The sequence below is a fragment of the Brassica napus genome, chromosome A3 (genome assembly GCF_020379485.1).
Source record: "Brassica napus cultivar Da-Ae chromosome A3, Da-Ae, whole genome shotgun sequence".
Lineage (NCBI taxonomy): Eukaryota > Viridiplantae > Streptophyta > Magnoliopsida > Brassicales > Brassicaceae > Brassica > Brassica napus.
In genome coordinates this window covers 38,018,739-38,039,184 of record NC_063436.1, presented here as the reverse complement: position 1 = coordinate 38,039,184, position 20,446 = coordinate 38,018,739, and the positions used below count along the sequence as shown (strand labels likewise).

The 20,446-nt window shown below is 39.7% G+C and overlaps 1 protein-coding gene and 1 non-coding gene across 2 annotated transcripts; both read left to right on the top strand.

Annotated features, from left to right (window-relative positions):
- The first annotated feature begins 989 nt into the window (after nt 1-989).
- LOC106421488 lies at nt 990-16,424 on the top strand. Its single transcript, XM_048777184.1, has 8 exons — nt 990-1,649; nt 1,747-1,872; nt 1,961-2,494; nt 14,863-14,940; nt 15,017-15,127; nt 15,215-15,357; nt 15,649-15,730; nt 15,786-16,424. The coding sequence occupies exons 1-8, from the start codon at nt 990-992 to the stop codon at nt 16,422-16,424; spliced, it is 2,373 nt and encodes a 790-aa protein (XP_048633141.1).
- Nucleotides 12,466-12,572, top strand: LOC125607776. The gene has a single exon (XR_007338846.1). It is a non-coding gene; the product is annotated as a small nucleolar RNA R71 (small nucleolar RNA).
- Nucleotides 16,425-20,446: the final 4,022 nt, after the last annotated feature.

The following is a 20,446-nucleotide window of genomic DNA, read 5'->3' as shown; positions in this document are numbered from 1 at the left end:
AATTAAAATTAAATTGGAGTAATATATTTTAAAAAGTCCTTGCAATGGTCAATTGTTACATAAATTTTAATGAATTAATTTGTTTGTTAAAATTATTTCATACGATTAAGATATTTCATGATTGTTGGAATAATCTGTAAAAATTATAATTGTAAAAATACCAGCCATAACTTGTTTTCATTATATTATAAATAATATAAATATAAATATTATTTTATTTTATCATATAAATATATATTAATCTAATTTTAGTACATAAATTATAAAATATTTTATAAATTATAATTAGTTGTCATTTATTTAATACTTAGTTTTTTAATATATTTTATAATTAAACAATACTGTAAAATTTAGCAATTTTCATTATTTTATGTTTATATGTACTTTAGTTTACTTTCATAATTTATAAATTAATTAATATATTGAATTATTTAATAATATTTCTGATTTAATTTAATATATAATAGTGCTATAAATTTATATATTATTAAATTTATAGTGTGTATATAAGTCAAAATTAGATTAATCTTAATGCATAATAATTATTAAATTATTTTATAAATTTATAAATTTGTAACATTTAAAAGATCGTATATTTATAATTATAAAATAAGATCATATTAGATTCAAATTCCAAAAAAACTGTATAAAAATATCTTCAGTTATTTTATTTAAAATATTTAAAGAGAAATTTGGACCTCTACCAAGGACTTCTCCCATAATTGGCGAAATGCCCAATAGACGCACGAGTTCACTGTTCACTTTCCATATTGACACTGCTACCCCTACGTGAATCGTTGCACCTTTATCGTAGCCCAAATCTTATAGAGAGATACGGTGAATCTTGAGTGACTGACACCATATCCCCTCTGAAAATCCTTTGACCTTTAAAGAAATCTACATTGTAGATTTAGTTTTCAAATTATAAAAAGTATTAGTTATCGATCGCCAAGTGAACAGTCCAAGAAAGTGGAAAACGATGGAGGGGGATGAATCTCAGATTCCACCATGTGAATTACCGGAGAATCTTTGCAATCGGAGAAGAACCAAGCAGGGTTAGGGTCACCGCATACCGTAAACCATGCGCTTTGAGGCATATTTTCAACGCCCTAGATCCCGACGAAGTTGAACGGATTCGAGGATCGCAATTTGGAAGGTTATTGGAAATAGCCGACAAACCATCGTTCTCAGGGAGGTTTGGTAGATATATTATATCTAGACAACTTAAAGTGTCGAAGAAGCATGAAGCATGGTTCGTCTTTGCCGAAAAACCGATACGATTTTCCCTTAGAGAATTTGCGATTGTGACAGGATTAAACTGCGGGAGATTTGCCAAAAGGTCTAAGAAGAGATGCAAGAGTCATATAACGGAGAAACCATACTGGGGAGAACTGTTCGGAACCCTTAAAGAGGTTCCTGTTTCATCTGTTGTGAGGATGTTGCAGAAGAAGACGGTGAATGACAAGGAAATTAGGCTGAAGTATGCATATCTGTCATTGCTGGCGGCTGTCATATTGCCGACGACCCATACACCACGTATTTCTCATGACCAAGCTGAGTTAATCAAAGACTTGGATGCTTTTCTTGCATTTCCTCGGGGGCGGGTTTCTTTTGATATGCTTATGACCAGTATTAAAGAGAGGAAGGAGGTTGCGCTCTTGCAAAACACAATTGCCTTAAAAGGGCTTGTGTTATCGTTGCAGCTAGTCATGATTGAAGCCGTTCCTGCTCTGACTGGTGGTTCAGGACGGTAGTTCTTCTGGATCTGAAGATGAATCTGGAGAAGCTGACGGAGACATTCTGGACGATGACAAATCAGACAAAAAGAGCATTCACCCTGGGCATGCTCGTGACATAGACTCTGAGGGAAAGGTAATTTGTATGACTTAGTTTTGTATTGGTTCGGTTAAAATGTTTATTAATTTGAAACAATTAAAATTCATATTTGACAATTCCGCAGGCCGTCGTGCATTCTATTATTCCTGATGACAATAACATTGTCAACACAGCTGACGGCGTTGCTTGGTCAGACGACAAGGACGAGACCATAGTGGAAAATTTGGTTAACTTAGTTGAGGAGCGGTTTCCGTTCTCACAAACTTGCTTTCCTGGTGGTGTATCTATAGTGGAGGCATTTAGGATGCGTGACGAGGCAAAGGCGGAAGCTGTGAACCGAAAGAATAGCAAGCCGAAGGCGACATCTTCGACCATAATCCAAGAAGGTGTTGACCCTGAGTTTTTGGCGTCTATGGTTAGGGATAAGATGAAGGGAGACGTCAATCTTCTGGACGCAAAAATTTCTAAAGTTGACGAAACATTAATCTCATTCCAAGCAGAAATTATAGAGAGTCTTAAAGAAATTGCTTCAAAAATCGATGCAATTGTTGTCAAGATGACCCTCATTGGTGAAGACCAGCCATCTCAATACTATGTTTCCGCGGTGAATGCTGGCACACAAACCACTGAAGATATATCGACGATAATCAATAACGCTGTTATTGATACCACTCAAATTACCCTAAGGAGTGTTACTCTCATCAAAAGAGGTTCAGATGTAGTACTTAGGGATCGAATCCACAAGGAGCTAGGGAACAAATAAATCTAGTGTTTATTAATTCTAAGAGTTGTAAATGTTTAAATGAGATAGCAATAGTAACAAGCAAAGTAACTAGTAAACGTAAATTGGTTGGAAATGATATTAGATGCAGGGCCACTATTCAAGTGTTGGAGATTATAATACCTATAGATGCCTATTTGTTGCATGCATGATATATTAGAGCTCAACCGCTTAACTCAGTGATCAGCTGTCGCATGTTTCACTGGTTACAGATTAGATCTCGTGTCTCAACGGTTAGTATGTCGACAACGAGAGAGTGTCGATCGATGGTCCTATTGGGACGTCGACCGATACACCTTTGCCAACGTCGATCGATAGTCAGTTGAGGACATCAATCGATGGGTTCTAGCCAGGCCTATGCGCGAGTATGAAATGCCCTATTAAGATACTAAATTGGCGGTTAGCCCTCTCTAGCAGTCCTAATATGATATAGAGATGTCAGGATGGGATAACAAGGGTGCTTGAATATGCAATCCTATGATCAAGTTCTAGTTAGCAAGGCTAAAACAAGCAATGAATACAAATCTATCATGAATATCACAACAAGGCAGATCTATAGTTTGGGGCTAATCCCACAAACCTATCTGAACCCTGGATCTAATAATTGAACTACTCAGACATAGCAAAGCAATTCATAACAATGAAGAAATAGAAACTCATAGTATAGATGAAAAGAAATGATAACAAGGAGTTCCAATCACAAGTGATTTTCTCTCTAAAACTTGTAACAAAAAGGTCTCTACCCAAAAAGTTCTCTTGCCGTCAAAACACTTAGGCAGTATATAATCTACTAGGTTAAAAACTCGTCATGGCATTTTTGTAATTTGGCTTGGCCTTGGTTTTTAAGTCTGCTGAATCCAAAATGTCGCGTGTCTGATGTCTCGACATCGACGATGGTACTTGTGTACATCGATCGATATTAATCTTCATTTGTCGAGGCATCTCCTGGTATCGATTGTCAGCACTGATGCGCATCGATCGATTGTTCTTCCTCTCGTCGACCTCTACGTGGTCAGCTCGGGTGAAATGTCCTTTAAGCTCCAAAATGCTCCAAAGTCATAGCTTTACTCCGAAATGCACCTAAACCTGAAAACATACCTAGAAAAGTAAAAAACATAGATATATATATATAGTAAAACACCTATATACCGTGGATGAAACCGGGTCAAATCCAAGGTATATCAACTCCCCCAGACTTACCCTTTTGCTTGTCCTCAAGCAAAACATACATGCAGTCTCTTTGAAAGAGGTTTGAAAATTTTAGGGACTTAAGATTTTAAAGCAAGAAATCTTTTCCTCAACAATTTTGCAACCACATTTAAAAAGTCCTAATCACAGAAGCACACTATGCAATATCCTAACTTAGCAACCATTTCTAACATAACACAACTCATCAATTCACGTCTGACATCCCCTCTACTGATTTCATTTCTTACAGTAAATATAAAGTGAATGCTTTACCTTGGGAGTATCGATCATAGGATGCAAGGATCAGACATCTTTAAAAAGTAACTAAGTCACAGAAGAGAAAGATGTGAAAATAGATTCTATCAACTCCTTTATGCGTTAATTTTCCAGACTCATCAAAGAAATCGATCTCCCATTTTTGTATACCAAGCCCCAAGACAAGCGGTTATGTAAGGTTTAGTGTTGGAAATCAGCTTTGGTTGCTTCATGTGTTTCAAGGCAAGTGTGTAGTTGATAGGTTGATCTGCTTTAGCATCTATAGTGCTATCTCCAATCAGTAAATCTAAAATGATGCTAAAGATTGGTTAGATATTCAAGTTTATATCAATATAAGATTATGGTCCCTATTTTCAATAGCTAAGCATAATTTATTAAAATTCCTTTTATATAAGAATAAAATAAATTATATCAGTAAATCTCTCCCCAGACTTAAATTACACTGTCCCAGTGTAACTCAGTCGGAGTCAAGATGAAATAGTTCATGATGTACGAAATGTAACAAGTAGGGAAGATACATCTGATCGGAGTAGATATCGATCGATGGGAATATGTTACATCGATCGTCGTGTGGTTGTCCATGTCGAGCGATGTCGACGTCTCGTCGGCGGTCGATATTCAGGTCCTCCTACTTGGGTCTCCTAAATCTGAAAGAATAAAACGAAAGTAAATAAATGCTAGCTAATAAAACCTAAATAAAATACCTAATAGTGGGTTGCCTCCCACTCAGCGCTTGGTTATAGTCATTTAGCTTGACTGTAGTAGTGATTGGCTATTTGGTAGAGAAACCGCTGCTTGTTGGAAAGCAAGCATCCACGTCATCTCTGCACATTCTGGACCAAGATGCAATGAAACTTCTTGTGGCCTCATCATTTCTTGTCCATTTGTCATCCATCTTCTCAAGTACATTGGAAATGTTCTCTAGCCTTTCTTGAACGTTGTCAATGCTGACCTGGTGCCAGCCTATGTTGTCATAGGCCTATGCTGAAAGTTTTGTCAGTTCTTTTTGCATTGACTATATCGTCTTGTGTATCAGTTGCTCGCCGATTGGTGTAGACTCGGAGTCGATCAATGCGATTATGTGTTCGTTGGTCGATCTCGGCGAGTGATACCACTCAAATTACCCTAAGGAGTGTTACTCTCAACAAAAGAGGTTCAGATGTAGTACTTAGGGATCGAATCCACAAGGAGCTAGGGAACAATTAATCTAGTGTTTATTAATTCTAAAGGTTGTAATGTTTTAAATAAAATAGCAATAGTAACTAGCGAGTAAACGATAAATGTAACTTAGGTTGGAAATGATATTAGATGCATGACCACTATTCAGGTGTTGGAGATTATAATTCCTATTGATGCCTAACTGTTGCATGCATGATATATTAGAGCTCATTCGCTTAACTCGGTGATCAGCTATCGCATGTACCACTGGTTAACAAACTAGATCTTGTGTCTCACCGGTTAGATGCAGACACAAGAGAGTGTCGATCGATAGTCTATTAAGACGTCGACCGATACACTTTTGCCAACATCGATCGATTGTCAGTTGAGGACATCGATCGACGGGTTCTAGCCAGGCCTATGCGCGAGTATGAAATGCTCTACTAAGACTCTAAATTGGTGGTTAACCCTCTCTAGCAATCCTAATATGATAGATAGATGTCAGGATGGGATAACAAGGGTGCTTGAATATGCAATCCTATGATCAAGTTCTAGTTAGCTAGGCTAAAACAAGCAATGAATACAAATCTATCATGAATATCACAACAAGGCAGATCTATAGTTTGGGGCTAATCCCACAAACCTATCTGAACCCTGGATCTAACAGTTGAACTACTCAGACATAGCAAAGCAATTCATATCAATAGATAAATAGAAACTCATAGAATAGATGATAAGAAAATGAAACAAGGAGTTCCAATCACAAGTGATCTTCTCTCCAAATGAAACTTGTAACAAAACTAGGTCTAGAAAAGAAAAGCTCTCCCTGCCGTCAAACACTTAGGCAGTATATATTCTACTAGGTTAAAAACTCGTCAGGGCATTTTGGTAATTTGGCTTGGCCTTGGTTTTTAAGTCTGCTGAATCCAAAATGTCGCGTCTGGTGTCTCGACATCGATCGACGGTACTTGTGTACATCGATCGATATTAATCTTCATCTGTCGAGGCATTTCCTGATATCGATCGTCAGCACTGATGCGCATCGATCGATTATTCTTCCTCTCGTCGACCTCTAAGTGGTCAGCTCGGGTGAAATGTCCTTTATGCTCCAAAATGCTCCAAAGTCATAGCTTTACTCCGAAATGCACCTGAACCTGAAAACATACCTAGAAGAGTAGAAAACATAGATATATATATATATATATATAGTAAAATAATAATATACCATGGATAAAAATGGGTCAAATCCAAGGTATATCAACTCCCCCAGACTTACCTTTTTGCTTGTCCTCAAGCAAAACATACAGGCAGTCTCTCTGAAAGAGGTTTGAAAATATTTGGGAACTTAAGATTTTAAAAACATAGAAATCTTTCCTCAACAATTTTGCAACCACATTTAAAAAGTCCTAATCACAAAAGCACACTATGCAATATCCTAGCTTAGCAACCATTTCTAACATAACACAACTCATCAATTCACGTCTGACATCCCCTCTACTGATTTCATTTCTTAGCATAAATATAAAGTGAATGCTTTACCTTGGGAGTATCGATCACAGGATGCAAGGATTTCAGACAGGTATCTGGAGCTGCAGGTAAAAGTTAGTTCCTAGTTTCTCTCTCTCTAAATTTCTCTCTTGAGTCAAAGTCTGCTTCCATTGCAGGATCAGTGACCAAGATTGGACAGGCTTCCATGAATCAAAACCTAATGGTGGTTGCCACCAAGTTCTGTTCACTTCTTTTTGACCTATATCCAAGAGTTCTTTGCGAAAGCGAGCCTTGAAGATTGCCGCCTCCAAGTCCCGTTTCGAACTCTTTTATTTGAGTCTTTATGAATCAAGCCTTAATGGTTTTAGCCACCAAGTCCTGTTCAGACTCATCTTAATTAAACAATAGATCTTACTTTTTTTTTTATATACTCTATAACTAATCTAGAGTCGAAATATAGAGAGAGAAAATGTGATAAATAATCTAAACCAGGCGTTACCTTCCAGACCTATCTGAAGAATCCGATCCCATGTATACCAAGCCCCAAGACAAGCGGTTATGTCAGGTTTGGTGTTGGAAATCAGCTTTGGTTACTTCATACGGTTCAAGGCAAGTGTGTAGTTGATAGGTTGATCTGCTTTAGCATCTTTAGTGCTATCTGCAATCAGTAAATCTAAAATGGTGCTAAAGATTGGTTAGATATTCATGTTTAAATCAATATAAGATTATAGTCCCTATTTTCGATAGCTAAGCATAATTTATTTGAAATTCCTTTTTACGTAAGAATAAAATAAATTATATCAGTAAATCTCCCCCCCCCAGACTTAAATTACACTGTCCCAGTGTAACTCAGCCGGAGTTATGATGAAATAGTTCATGATGTACAAAATGTAACAATTAGGTAAGATACATCTGACCGGATTAAATATTGATCGATGGGTAAGTGTTACATCGATCGTCGTGTGGTTGCCTATGTCGGACGATGTCGACGTCTCGTCGTCGGTCGATATTCAAGTCCTCCTACTTGGTTCTCCAAAATCTGAAAGAGATAAACCGAAAGAAATTAAATGCTAGCTAATGAAACCAAAGTAAAATACCTAATAGTGGGTTGCCTCCCACTCAGTGATTGGTTATAGTCATTTAGCTTGACTGTGGTAGTGATTGGCCATTGGGTGGAGAAGCAGCTGCTTGTTGGAAAGCAAGCATCCACGTCATATCTGCGCATTCTGGACCAAGATGCAATGAAACTTCTTGTGGCCTCATCATTTCTTGTCCATTTGTCATCCATCTTCCCAAGTACATTGGAGATGTTCTGTAGCCTTTCTTGAATGTTGTCAATGCTGACCTGGTGCCAGCCTATGTTGTCATAGGCGTATGCTGAAAGATCTGTCAGTTCCTTTTGCATTGACTCTACTGTCTTGTGTATCAGCTGCTCGCCGATTGGTATAGACTCGGCGTCGATCGATGCGATTATGTGTTTGTTGGTCGATCTCGGTGAGTTGCCGTCGATCGATTTTGCTTTTGTCCTGTCGATCGATGCTGATATCTGATGTTGAGCTGCGAGTTGCCTCTGAATGGCTTTGACTTCTTTCTGTAGCCATTCTGCGTGGTTGTCTAGTCCACTGATTTTGTTGTCGAATGGAAAGTAGATGTCATCGCAGCGTTTGTCAAGTCGTTCCTCCATGGTGTCTAGAGCAGTGTAGATCTTGGATGTGATCTTGTCAACCTCTGCTGCTGTGTAAGGAAGTAACTCCACAGGTTTCTTGCCATCGATCCAGGGTCCTCTTAGCCTGTCGATCGATGCTGATTTTTCCTGCAAAAAACTTTGATTAGTAATGTTCTCAATATCCTTTTGGGCATCAAGTAATTGACTAGACAATTTGTTTAAATCTATCATGACTGGTGATATAAAACGGTCATGCATATCCTCGTAAGTCCTCAGCCTCTCATTCATTGCTGAGACTTTGGCGTCGAGCGATGTGAAGGTGCACATGTCGATCGATGTGGCTGGATGTTGGTCCTTCTTGCGAATGGTGTCCAGATCTTGCTGTAGTAGCTCGATTTTAGTGCTTAGCCAGTCCACGTTGTTGTTGAGAGGGCAGTAAACGTCGTTTATCCTCGTGTCGATGTATGAGACTTCCCATTCATCCCTGTGTTGTGTTGAACATCGCGGTTCTGCAAGGATCTGAGCTGTAGGAAGACTGACGTCGATCGATGTTGCACGTGGTGCGTCGATCGATGCTGAGGTCGTAGCTTCCTTCTCAAGTTGCTGACGTAAACTTTCAATTTTGTCCTCATTTCTGCCATACATCTGAAAAGCTCATTGTAGCCTCTATCCAAAGGCTGATGTGTTTCATCTACCAGTGTTTTGAGCTCCTCTCCCAGTTTCTCCTGAGCTCCACAAATACCAAACACCATTTCATCGATTTCTTCTTTGGTGTAGAGTTCTGGTGCCAGTCTTGTGAGTGTGAAGGAAGTGGCATGTTCTGGAAGACAGATGTGGCTCTCTTCAAAAAGAGATGCTCTTTCCAGTATTTTCCTGATGTTGTCCTTTGTGACAGGTATCATCTCACCAGCTGCGCTTCGTGCGTGTCCACGCTCATCTCTGTAGACTCCATATTCGTCCCTTTGTTCCCAAGTGAACTTTCTGGCTCCATACATGTCGAAAGCGCGGCTCCCACATTCATAGCGTCTGTCGATCGACGTCGGATCATCCATATCGATCGACGTTGGTGTTACCCTGTCGATCGATGTCTCCGTTGTACCGTCGATCGATGCTTGCCCTTTTGGTTGGCGTGATAGATCTGTGTTGATCTCTGTTGTGGCGACTCCTGCGTGGTTGTTAGGATCTGTTAGAATGACGTCTGGAGTGTCACGTTGCTGTGAGAACAGGTTGTCAGGTCCACTGGCTACTTGAAGGATGTCTGCTATGTCCTCTCTGGACACTTGTAAAATCCTTCCATCCATTGCATGTGCGTTGCCATCTGGATCCCTGAAAATACCAAATTCATCAGGTGTTAGAAAACCGTAATCAATGTTTGCATAATTATTCATTTTAGAAATAGAGAGATTATGGTTTAGAGTAGTATCGATCGATGTAGATACAGTTACATCGATCGATGGCAGAGTAATTTCTGCAGAACTTGTGTTCTTGAGATGATTGCTCTTCATGGATTTTTCTGTTGATGTAGAAGGAAGAGTGGTTTCGGAGGTGCAAAAAGATTTATATAGGTATCTGTAAACCTAGTTAGGGAGGGAATATTCTCCTGCTCCTGAATTTTCGCTGTGGCGCGAATATCGATAGATGTCCTTTTCGGTTTGACGATCGATGTGAGCGGTTGTTTTTGCTGGACGAGGGTGGGTATCGACCGATGTGGAGTGCACAGCGTCGAACGATGTTGGAAACGTGTTGATGAACTTGTGTATTTCAAGTCTTTCATACTGCAAAGACATTTCTGTTGCACGTTCTTTCCAGTAATCCTCATCGTATTCCTCGGTATTTTCCTCATGAGGTGAAGTAATTACAGTGTCAACTGCAAAACTTTCATGGAAACCACTGTTTGCCCAACTGCCTATGGAATAATCATCATGTCCTCTCCTGGTTGGAGGTTGGAAGGCAAAATGTTGTTAACAATGATTAGGTGAAGCGAAATGGTCAAGTGGGTGCATTACGTCGAGTGACGTGTTGTTGTGGTCATCGGTCACCATTGACACATTGGAATCGATCGATGGAAAGGTTGGGGTGTCGATCGATTCCGAGTACTCTGTTTCGTACTCCGATTCATACTCTGCTCCACAATGGCATGCGCCAATGAAGCCAAGTTCTTTCCCATAATCCACAGAATTAATTACCTTTCTCTTAGGTCGGATGGGATCGTAGTGGATGTTTGGGTCTATGAGCGTTAGACACAATTTGTTTTTGTTCATGTCACATACAGCTCCTACTGTAGCTAGGAAGGATCTTCCAAGCAGAAGTGAAGAGTTCCAGTTAAGCTCGATGTCTAAGACATGAAAATCTACAGGGACAAGGGCATTACCAATCAGTACCTCCAGATCTCTTATGATGCCTCCGGATCGTTTCTCTGAAAGATCCACGAAGGTGAAGGATTCTGTTGAGGGTTCGATGGTCAAACCAAGCTGGTCTGCCATGATCCTAGGGAGGATACTAACCGATGCTCCTGTGTCACACATTGAATGGGGAAATTCAACACCCTTGACTATGCATGGTATTGCAAACTTCCCAGGATCACTCTTCTTCGTCAATGTGATCCTGTGTTTCATCTTTCCTCTGACTTGATGAAACATTCTCCTAATGTCCTCCTCAGTTACCTTTGTTTCTCTGAAGAACATCCACAACCGGTGTGTGAAGTAAGCTTCATCAAAAGGTTTTTCGATTGGGATTCTGAGGACTCGTTTAGTGAAACCATCCATCTCCTTATCGTTAGCTTCCCTCTTAAGGTTTTTAGGAATCTTCTCCTTTCTTTTCCTTAACCTTCTCCCTTCAGATTCTTGTTCTTCTTGAACAGATTCTGTTGAACTATTTAAAGGGTTGGGTTTTGGTTCGGGTGGGTTTGCTAATGGTTTAGGTGGTGGTCTGAGTGCATTGATGTAATCATTATCGATTGAGGGTAACCGCACTCGGTATGTCAGAGGTGCCTGTCGATCAATGGGAGGTGTGTTGTGACGATCGACGTCGGACTCACTCTGTCGATCGATGGTTGAGTTAACCGATCGATCAATTTTTTCATAAAAAAGGGGAGGGTGGGTGAGGATGCTTAGCTGCGAATTCTTCATGAGTTAGAATTCGAACCGCATTGCATTCAGTCGAATTGGCAGACGACGTCGATCGATGACTGGAGTAATCCGTCCATCGATCTTCATCATGGACTGTCGATCGATGCGAGTTCATCGACATCGGTCGACACCATTGGGATCCGCCGAGACTCATGGAGCTTTCGATTTCGAAATCTCATTCCTCAAGGTTTTCATTTCTCACCACTTGCCAGAATTCATCATCTATGATGGCATTTACGTGGTGTTTCCCTTTGTCCGCTCCTGCCTCTCTAGCGAAAGCTTCTTGCCTCTTAATAGTCTCGCCCGTCTGAATTACTTGGGTTTCAAGTTTTCTCACCTGAGTCCCTAAGGTCTCGATTTTGTGTTCAGATTGTTGTAGGCAGAGTCTATCTTACCGTTGAAATCCATGGTGATTTGTTGTTGTCCCAACAGCACTCGATCAAGCATTTCTTCGAGTTTTCCTTTCCTGAGTCTGGGGTGGTGGATTTTGATAGTAAGAGTTCGAGTAGCTCTTGCTGTTGTTGAAGGGTTTTTGAAATTGTGAACTTTGGTTACTTCTTTGGCCATTTACAAAGAAGTTTCTGTTTCCGCTCTGGTTTACAAATTTCTGGAATCCGGTACCTCCGATGTATTTCACATCTTCTTCTCCTTCTGTATCTGCTACTTCTCCTTCAGCTGAACAGACTTGCTTCCTAAGAAGCTCGTGCACCACATCTAACTTAGCTCTTACTTCGTCCATCTGTTCCTTCCCGATAGAGGCTACAGACTTCTTCCGTTCAGAGTCAGTGTTTTTGGTGCTGCTGCTGTTAGCAAGGTTTTCGATAAGTCTCACAGCTTCCAACGGATTCCGAGTAGTGAAGTTTCCTTCACTCGCCGTATCAAGAGCCATTTGATATTGTAAGGCGAGACCTCGGAAGAAAGTGCTTAACAGCTGCACTTCGTTAAATCCATGGTGTGGACAGTCTCGCTGGAAGAACCTAAATCTAATCCATGCATCTTTGAAGGACTCTCCAGCCTCCAGCGAGAATGTGAAAATTTTGTTCCGAAGTTCTTCAGCGTGTGCCTCATCGAAGATGTTTCGTAAGAAAGCATTCTTGATGTCGGCCCAGGATGTTAAAGATCATGTGGGTTGCTGCCTAACCAGTGCATCGCTTCTCCATTCAGCGTATATCTGAAGAGCTTGCACAGCAGGTAATCTTTGGGGACTCCTTCCATCCGAATAGCAGCGATTAGATCCTCGAACCGTTCCAGATGGTCCATAGGATGCTTGTGCGGTAACCCAGAGTAGGGTATCTGCGACACGAGGGTGTAGTATTGAGGCTTCAGCTCGAAATTCTGCATCTGGATCTTCGGAAGTCGAATAGCTGATCTGTTGGAATAGTACTCATCTAGGCGATTGTAGTCGGCCAGTGGTTTCGATCGAGCGTCCTCATCTACAGGTTGAGCAGCTCCTGTAGCATTAGCATCAGGGATTACAGTCCCATGAGCGTCTATTTTCTGACCTGTTGCATTACGCAGATGACCGTTCTGGTCATACAGGTTTCCGTTCTCGTCCTGTGTTAGAATAATAATGTTTACCATTTTTGACAACACGGTATCGATCGACCTACGCGGTGTAGTATCGATCGTTGTCGAACGATTGGGATCGATCGACGTTGAAGGTCTGGTGTCGGTCGACGGTTAGTTGTGCGTATCGATCGACCACGATGTTGTTGCGTCGAGCGATGTTGAACGTTGACCTCTACGGATGGTGCGTTCCAAATGAGCAGGATCGTGTGAGAACAGCAAGTCTTTCTCCTTGTTGCTTCTGGTACCATTGGGCATGCACCTGAAAAGACAAGAAAAAGATTATTAGAAAGGGGTAGAGAAAAGAATAAGAATAAATAAAACTAAATCTAATGACGATCAAACCTCCTCGGCAATGGCGCCAAATTTGATACCACTCAAATTACCCTAAGGAGTGTTACTCTCATCAAAAGAGGTTCAGATGTAGTACATAGGGATCGAATCCACAAGGAGCTAGGGAACAATTAAATCTAGTGTTTATTAATTCTAAGAGTTGTAAATGTTTAAATGAGATAGCAATAGTAACAAGCAAAGTAACAAGTAAACGTAACTTGGTTGGAAATGATATTAGATGCAGGGCCACTATTCAGGTGTTGAAGATTATAATACCTATAGATGCCTATTTGTTGCATGCATGATATATTAGAGCTCAACCGCTTAACTCAGTGATCAACTGTCGTATGTTTCACTGGTTAACAAGCTAGATCTCGTGTCTCAACGGTTAGTATGTCGACAACGAGAGAGTGTCGATCGATGGTCCTATTGGGACGTCGACCGATACACCTTTGCCAACGTCGATCGATAGTCAGTTGAGGACATCGATCGACGGGTTCTAGCCAGGCCTATGCGCGAGTATGAAATGCCCTATTAAGATACTAAATTGGCGGTTAGCCCTCTCTAGCAGTCCTAATATGATAGATAGATGTCAGGATGGGATAACAAGGGTGCTTGAATATGCAATCCTATGATCAAGTTCTAGTTAGCAAAGCTAAAACAAGGAATGAATACAAATCTATCATGAATATCACAACAAGGCAGATCTATTGTTTGGGCCTAATCCCACAAACCTATCTGAACCCTGGATCTAATAATTGAACTACTCAGACATAGCAAAGCAATTCATAACAATGAAGAAATAGAAACTCATATTATAGATGAAAAGAAATGATAACAAGGAGTTCCAATCACAAGTGATCTTCTCTCTAAAACTTGTAACAAAAAGGTCTCTACCCAAAAAGCTCCCTTGCCGTCAAAACACTTAGGCAGTATATAATCTACTTGGTTAAAAACTCGTCAGGCCATTTTTGTAATTTGGCTTGGCCTTGGTTTTTTAGTCTGCTGAATCCAAAATATCGCGTGTCTGATATCTCGACATCGATCGATGGTACTTGTGTACATCGATCGATATTAATCTTCATTTGTCGAGGCATGTCCTAGTATCGTCAGCACTGATGCGCATCGATCGATTGTTCTTCCTCTCGTCGACCTCTACGTGGTCAGCTCGGGTGAAATGTCCTTTAAGCTCCAAAATGCTCCAAAGTCATAGCTTTACTCCGAAATGCACCTGAACCTGGAAACATACCTAGAAGAGTAGAAAACATAGATATATATATAGTAAAACACCTATATACCATGGATGAAAACGGGTCAAATCCAAGGTATATCAGTTATATTCGCCCGCCGTTCAGCATGTGGACATGGATGTGTAAGTCCTTTTCTCTGGGAAACTCAATTTTCCTGACCGTTTTCACAAACATTACATTCCTTGTCTGTAGGGAAGTGTTGGGGGAGATGGAGTTCGAGGTGGTTATGATAAAGGGGTTAATGGTGTCGATACCTTAAGGGGTACCAACGTATGTTTCTTAGTCAAATCTATTTTTTTAACAGACTTCTTCTAATTTAATGACTAATGTAACTAACACTGTATAGGAACTTGAAAGAAATCACCAATTCCGTCAATGCGACCAGTCAAAGGCATCCGCTGCAGCCACTGCTCCAGGTCAATCTACTGAAACAGCGCCTGTTAACCGTTCAGAGCCGGTAAGTTTTATTTTACGAATATCTCGTCGCTCTTTACTTGTTTGAACCGGCATGATTGGATATCTTATTTTTCCATTGTTTGTTCAGACCCTTGCCCCTGCTTTGATATTCCCGAAGCCCACATTCTCTCTTGGTTTAACTCAGGATCATCGCATTGAAATGGAAGCCGTAATGGTGGTAGTCTCGCTGCATTGGAAGGTGGTTGTAAAGACGTTGGTGTTGAAGCAAAGGTAGACGAAACTGTGTTAGGATGTAGGAAAAGCAAAAGACTGAAGGTTCCTCCTAAGTCCCTTTTGGGTGCATATGCGTGTGATAAGCGGCTCCTAAACCAAGTGAGACAGGCGGTTGCTGACTCAAACAACTCCAGTGTAAACATAGACTACTTGGCTAAGTTTTTTAAATTTTTAGACCTCCTCAAAAAAGATTTGTAATTACCTCTTCCATGTTTAGTCGGTTAATATTTATTATGCAGATCTAAGTGTTTGTATAGCCGGCTAACTAATACCTTATTTCTGCTACAGCTCAGTCACAACATTAGCTGGCACTGTCGACAGCGATGAACTTTATGGGATTGTTGAAAGATCTACCTCGCTGTCTGCAAAGGTTGGCTGCTCTCCTCTGTATCAATAATTGAAGTTGACAGATTGTATAATTGAAGTTTGTTGTAATTTATGAGCATGTTGTTGATGTTCTTATCAACCACATTAGTTCCTTGTTTCACTCTCTTGCACCAGCAAACCAGAAGACTTCTTGTGTTTTCCTCGACACAGAGTTCATATCTATGTTGTCGAAGACGTCTACAAAGTTCTCTAAGGTGTTGAAGAAAGTTAGCTTCAAATTCCCGAGCAATGTCGTTGCATCTATTCCTGCGGATGTAGCATTTGGTGAGGCAGACCGCTTCTATTTCCCGTTTAATCTCGACAAAAAGAATTGGGTCGCTATATGTGTAGATTGCACAAGCTGGACCTTGTCTGTCTTAGACTGCAATATTAGCCTGCGGAGTGACCAGATGATGATCAAGGAAGTTGGACCACTTGCTCAGATGTTCCCCTTTTTGCTTACTCAGATGGGAAAACAGTGTGGTTGTCGTGAAGGAAAACCGATGGCGGTTGACAGGCTTCGAAGCATTCCGCAGCACAACACGATAATGGATTCAGGTGTTGCATCAGTTCTTTTTATCCTAGCACACGCTGTTGCAGGGGTAGAGGCATGCAAGTGCATAACATCTGATGTCATCACAACAGAAGTGGAGCGCTTACTAGTCACACTCTATGAAGGGAATGTCGGTCCGCTTTGATGGTTTACGTCATTATAACTATCTCGCATTGCACCTTTGTTGTTTATTATCTTAGTCGTGACTGAACTACATTGTCCTCTTCTTTCTTTCACTGTTCTTACATTGTCCCCCATAGACACAAACTATGCAACTCTATTGGTTCTCAATTAATATGTTTTCCACCTAATTCATTCTTATGTTTTCTTGTTTAGAGAAATTTGGACCTCTATTGGTTCTCTATTAATATGGTTTGTTATTTATGGCCTCTACATAAGAATGAACTTAACAATCAACTATTTTATGATGGCCTCTCATGTAAGAGATTTCAAATAAGAGTAATAAAACGCATTGTTTCATTTGGGAATGGGTCCCACTAATGTCTTTATATATGCTATGTTTCTGGGGTTACACATTTAGGGTTTCATGTAGTGGGGAGCGGCGGTGATATCGACACCTCTTTTTATACACTAGGTAAAAACCTCTTCATACCTACTTTTCAACCTTGTTGTCCAATAGGACACCAAATTAATAATGACTTAAGGGGATTATCATAGGATATGGCAATGGAATTAGGTCCGGGAATCCCCCGCAAGTGTCACTGTGGAAGCTTTGACAACACTCCTCACTTCGAGAACTCAAGACAACCCCGGTCGCAAGTTCTACCGGTGCGGTGTTGTTTTTGGGGACAATCACTTGTTCAAATGGGCCGATGAAGCACACCTTGAAGAGCTAGATGTTTTGGCCGGCCAGCAAGCTCTGCTTGAGAAAGAACTAATGGATATTAAGGCAGATCTGCTGGAATTAAAAAAAATGTTAGCGAGATTGTCGTTGTGCTTGATAGCTTTAGATCCAAGCTCCGAGAGTGAAGTTTGGGTCTGTACTATCTCCCCAAATTATAATGTCGTTCCCATCTATTTAGCCTTTCTGTTTCGAACTTTATAATGTTGCAATCATCTAACACTTTGTCATTTATGTATAATATTAACCGAGTTTGGGGTGTACTGTATTTTAAAGTTGGTTAAAGTTCACCAAATGCTTTGATAATCAATGTCGATCTCTTGGACGTGTAAATAAATATGTACCAAATTAGAATGTGATATGTACGGATACGTATATTTATTTAAGTGCAAATGAAATGTGGCCGGGAAACAAATTCTAGTACACCATTGCAATGAGTGGAGAGAGAGTGCAAGGGTTTTGGGGTTATCCTTATAGGTTTAACGGTAATATGATTTGTGCGTTCGAGTTATGATTATAGGGTTTACGTTATACGTTGCTCGGTGAAGGGTTTTGCTTTTATGGATACCAGCTGAGGGTTGTGGGTTTTAGGGTTTAGGGTTTAGGTTTTAAGGTTTATATTTAAGGGTATAGTGGTTTAGGGTTTACTGTTTAGGGTGTAGGGTAAGTATTCTAGGGTTTGGTTATAAGGGTTTCCGTTGTTTCCACGTCTTTATTAAGTCATTATAACGTACTTTTTGTTTGCCTATTATATGCAAAACATTTTGTACCCATCTAATGAAATTACGTGCCCAAGAAGGAAAGATAAATCTGTTTTAATATTGTTCCTTCTGATATATCCGTTTTTTGGATTTGGTTTAGGGTTTCTGGTTTACAAGGGTGGAAGGGTTTAAGGTTTATTGATTAAGGTATAGGGTTTAGGTTTTAGGGTTCCTAATTGACGATATAGGGGTTTAGGGTTTATGGTTTAGGGTTTAGGGTATAGATTTAGGTTTTAGGGTTTAGTGTTTAGAGTTTACTGTTTAGGATTTAGAGTTTAGGGTTAAGGGAATATCTTCTAGGTTTTCGGTGTCTATACCCTAAACCGTTGTGTTAACTGATGATTAGCTACGTTTTTTTTAATTATGCAAAATATTTAGTAGCCGGCTAATTATGGAACCTGAGAAAGAATTAATAGTCAATTCTTTTTAAAATTGTTCATCTCGGTTTATCAGTAATGGGATTTTGGTCAAGGGGTTAGTTTTGAGGTAGGGTTTAGGGTTTAGTGTTAAGTGTTTATGCTTTAGGTTTTAGTGTTTATGGTTTAGGGTTTATTGTTTCCTTGATTACATTTTCGGTTTCAATAGGGTATAGGGTTTAGTGATTAGCTTTCCGTTGTTTCCACGTCTGTGTTAAGACATTATAATGTACATTTTGTTTGCCTATTATATGCAAAACATTTTGTACCCGGCTAATGAAGTTACGTGCCCAAGAAGGAAAGGTAAATTCGTTTTAATATTGTTCCTTCTGGTATATCAATTTTTTGGATTTGGTTTAGGGTTTCGGGTTTACAAGGGTGGAAGGGTTTAGGGTTTATTGTTTAAGGTATAGGGTTTAGGGTTTAGGGTTTCTAATTGACGATATAGGGGTTTAGGGTTTATAGTTTAGGTTTTAGGGTTTAGTGTTTAGAGTTTAGTGTTTACGATTTAGAGTTTAGGGTCAAGAGAATATCTTCTAGGGTATGGGTAGAAAGGTTTCCACCGCTGTGTTAACTGATGATTAGGTATGTTTTGTTTTTTTTAATTATGCAAAATATTTAGTAGCTGGCTAATTAAGGAACCTGAGAAAGAATTAATAGTCAATTCTTTTTAAAATTGTTCATCTCGGTTTATCAGTAATGGGATTTTGGTCAAGGGATTAGGATTGAGGTAGGGTTTAGCGTGTAGGGTTTAGGGTTTAGTGTTAAGTGTTTATGCTTTAGGTTTTAGTGTTTATGGTTTAGGGTTTATTGTTTCTTGGATTAGGTTTTCGGTGTCAATAGGGTATAGGGTTTAGTGATTAGCTTTCCGTTGTTTCCACGTCTGTGTTAAGTCATTATAACGTAAGTTTTGTTTGCCTATTATATGCAAAACATTTTGTACCCGGCTAATGCAGTTACGTGCCCAAGAAGGAAAGGTAAATTCGTTTTAATATTGTTCCTTCTGGTATATCAGTTTTTTGGATTTGGTTTAGGGTTTCGGGTTTACAAGGGTGGAAGGGTTTAGGGTTTATTGTCTAAGGTATAGGGTTTAGGGTTTAGGGTTTCTAATTGACGATAAAGGGGTTTAGGGTTTACGGTGTACGGTTTATAGCTTAGGTTTTAGGGATTAGTGTTTAGAGTTTAGTGTTTACGATTTAGTGTTTATGGTCAAGAGAATATCTTCTAGGGTATGGGTAGAACGGTTTCCACCGCTGTGTTAACTGATGATTAGATACGTTTTTTTTTTTTTTTTAAATATGCAAAACATTTAGTAGCCGGCTAATTATGGAACCTGAGAAAGAATTAATAGTCGATTCTTTTTAATATTGTTCATCTCGGTTTATCAGTAATGGGATTTTGGTCAAGGGGTTAGGTTTGAGGTGGGGTTTAGTGTTAAGGGTTTAGGCTTTAGGTTTTAGTGTTTAGGGTTTAGGGTTTATTGTTTTCTGGATTAGATTTTCGGTGTCAATAGGGTATAGGGTTTAGTGATTAGCTTTCCGTTGTTTCCACATATGTGTTAAGTCATTATAACGTACGTTTTGTTTGTCTATTATATGCAAAACATTTTTGTACCCGGCTAATGAAGTTACGTGGCCAAGAAGGAAAGGTTAATTCGTTTTAATATTGTTCCTTCTGGTATATAAGTTTTTTGGATTTCGTTTAGTGTTTCGGGTTTACAAGGGTGGAAGGGTTTAGGGTTTATTGTTTAAGGTATATGGTTTAGGGTTTAGGGTTTATAATTGACGATATAGGGGTTTAGGGTTTATGGTTTAGGGTTTATAGTTTAGGTTTTAGGGTTTAGTGTTTAGAGTTTAGTGTTTAGGGTTTAGATTTTAGGGTTAAGGGAATATCTTCTAGGGTATGTGTAGAAAGGTTTCCACCGCTGTGTTAACTGATGATTAGCTACTTTTTCTTCTTTTTTTTAAATATGCAAAACATTTAGTAGCCGGCTAATTATGGAACCTGAGAAAGAAATAATAGTCAATTCTTTTTAATATTGTTCATCCCGGTTCATCAGTAGTGGGATTTTGGTCAAGGGGTTAGGTTTGAGGTAGGGTTTAGCGTATAGGGTTTATGGTTTAGTATT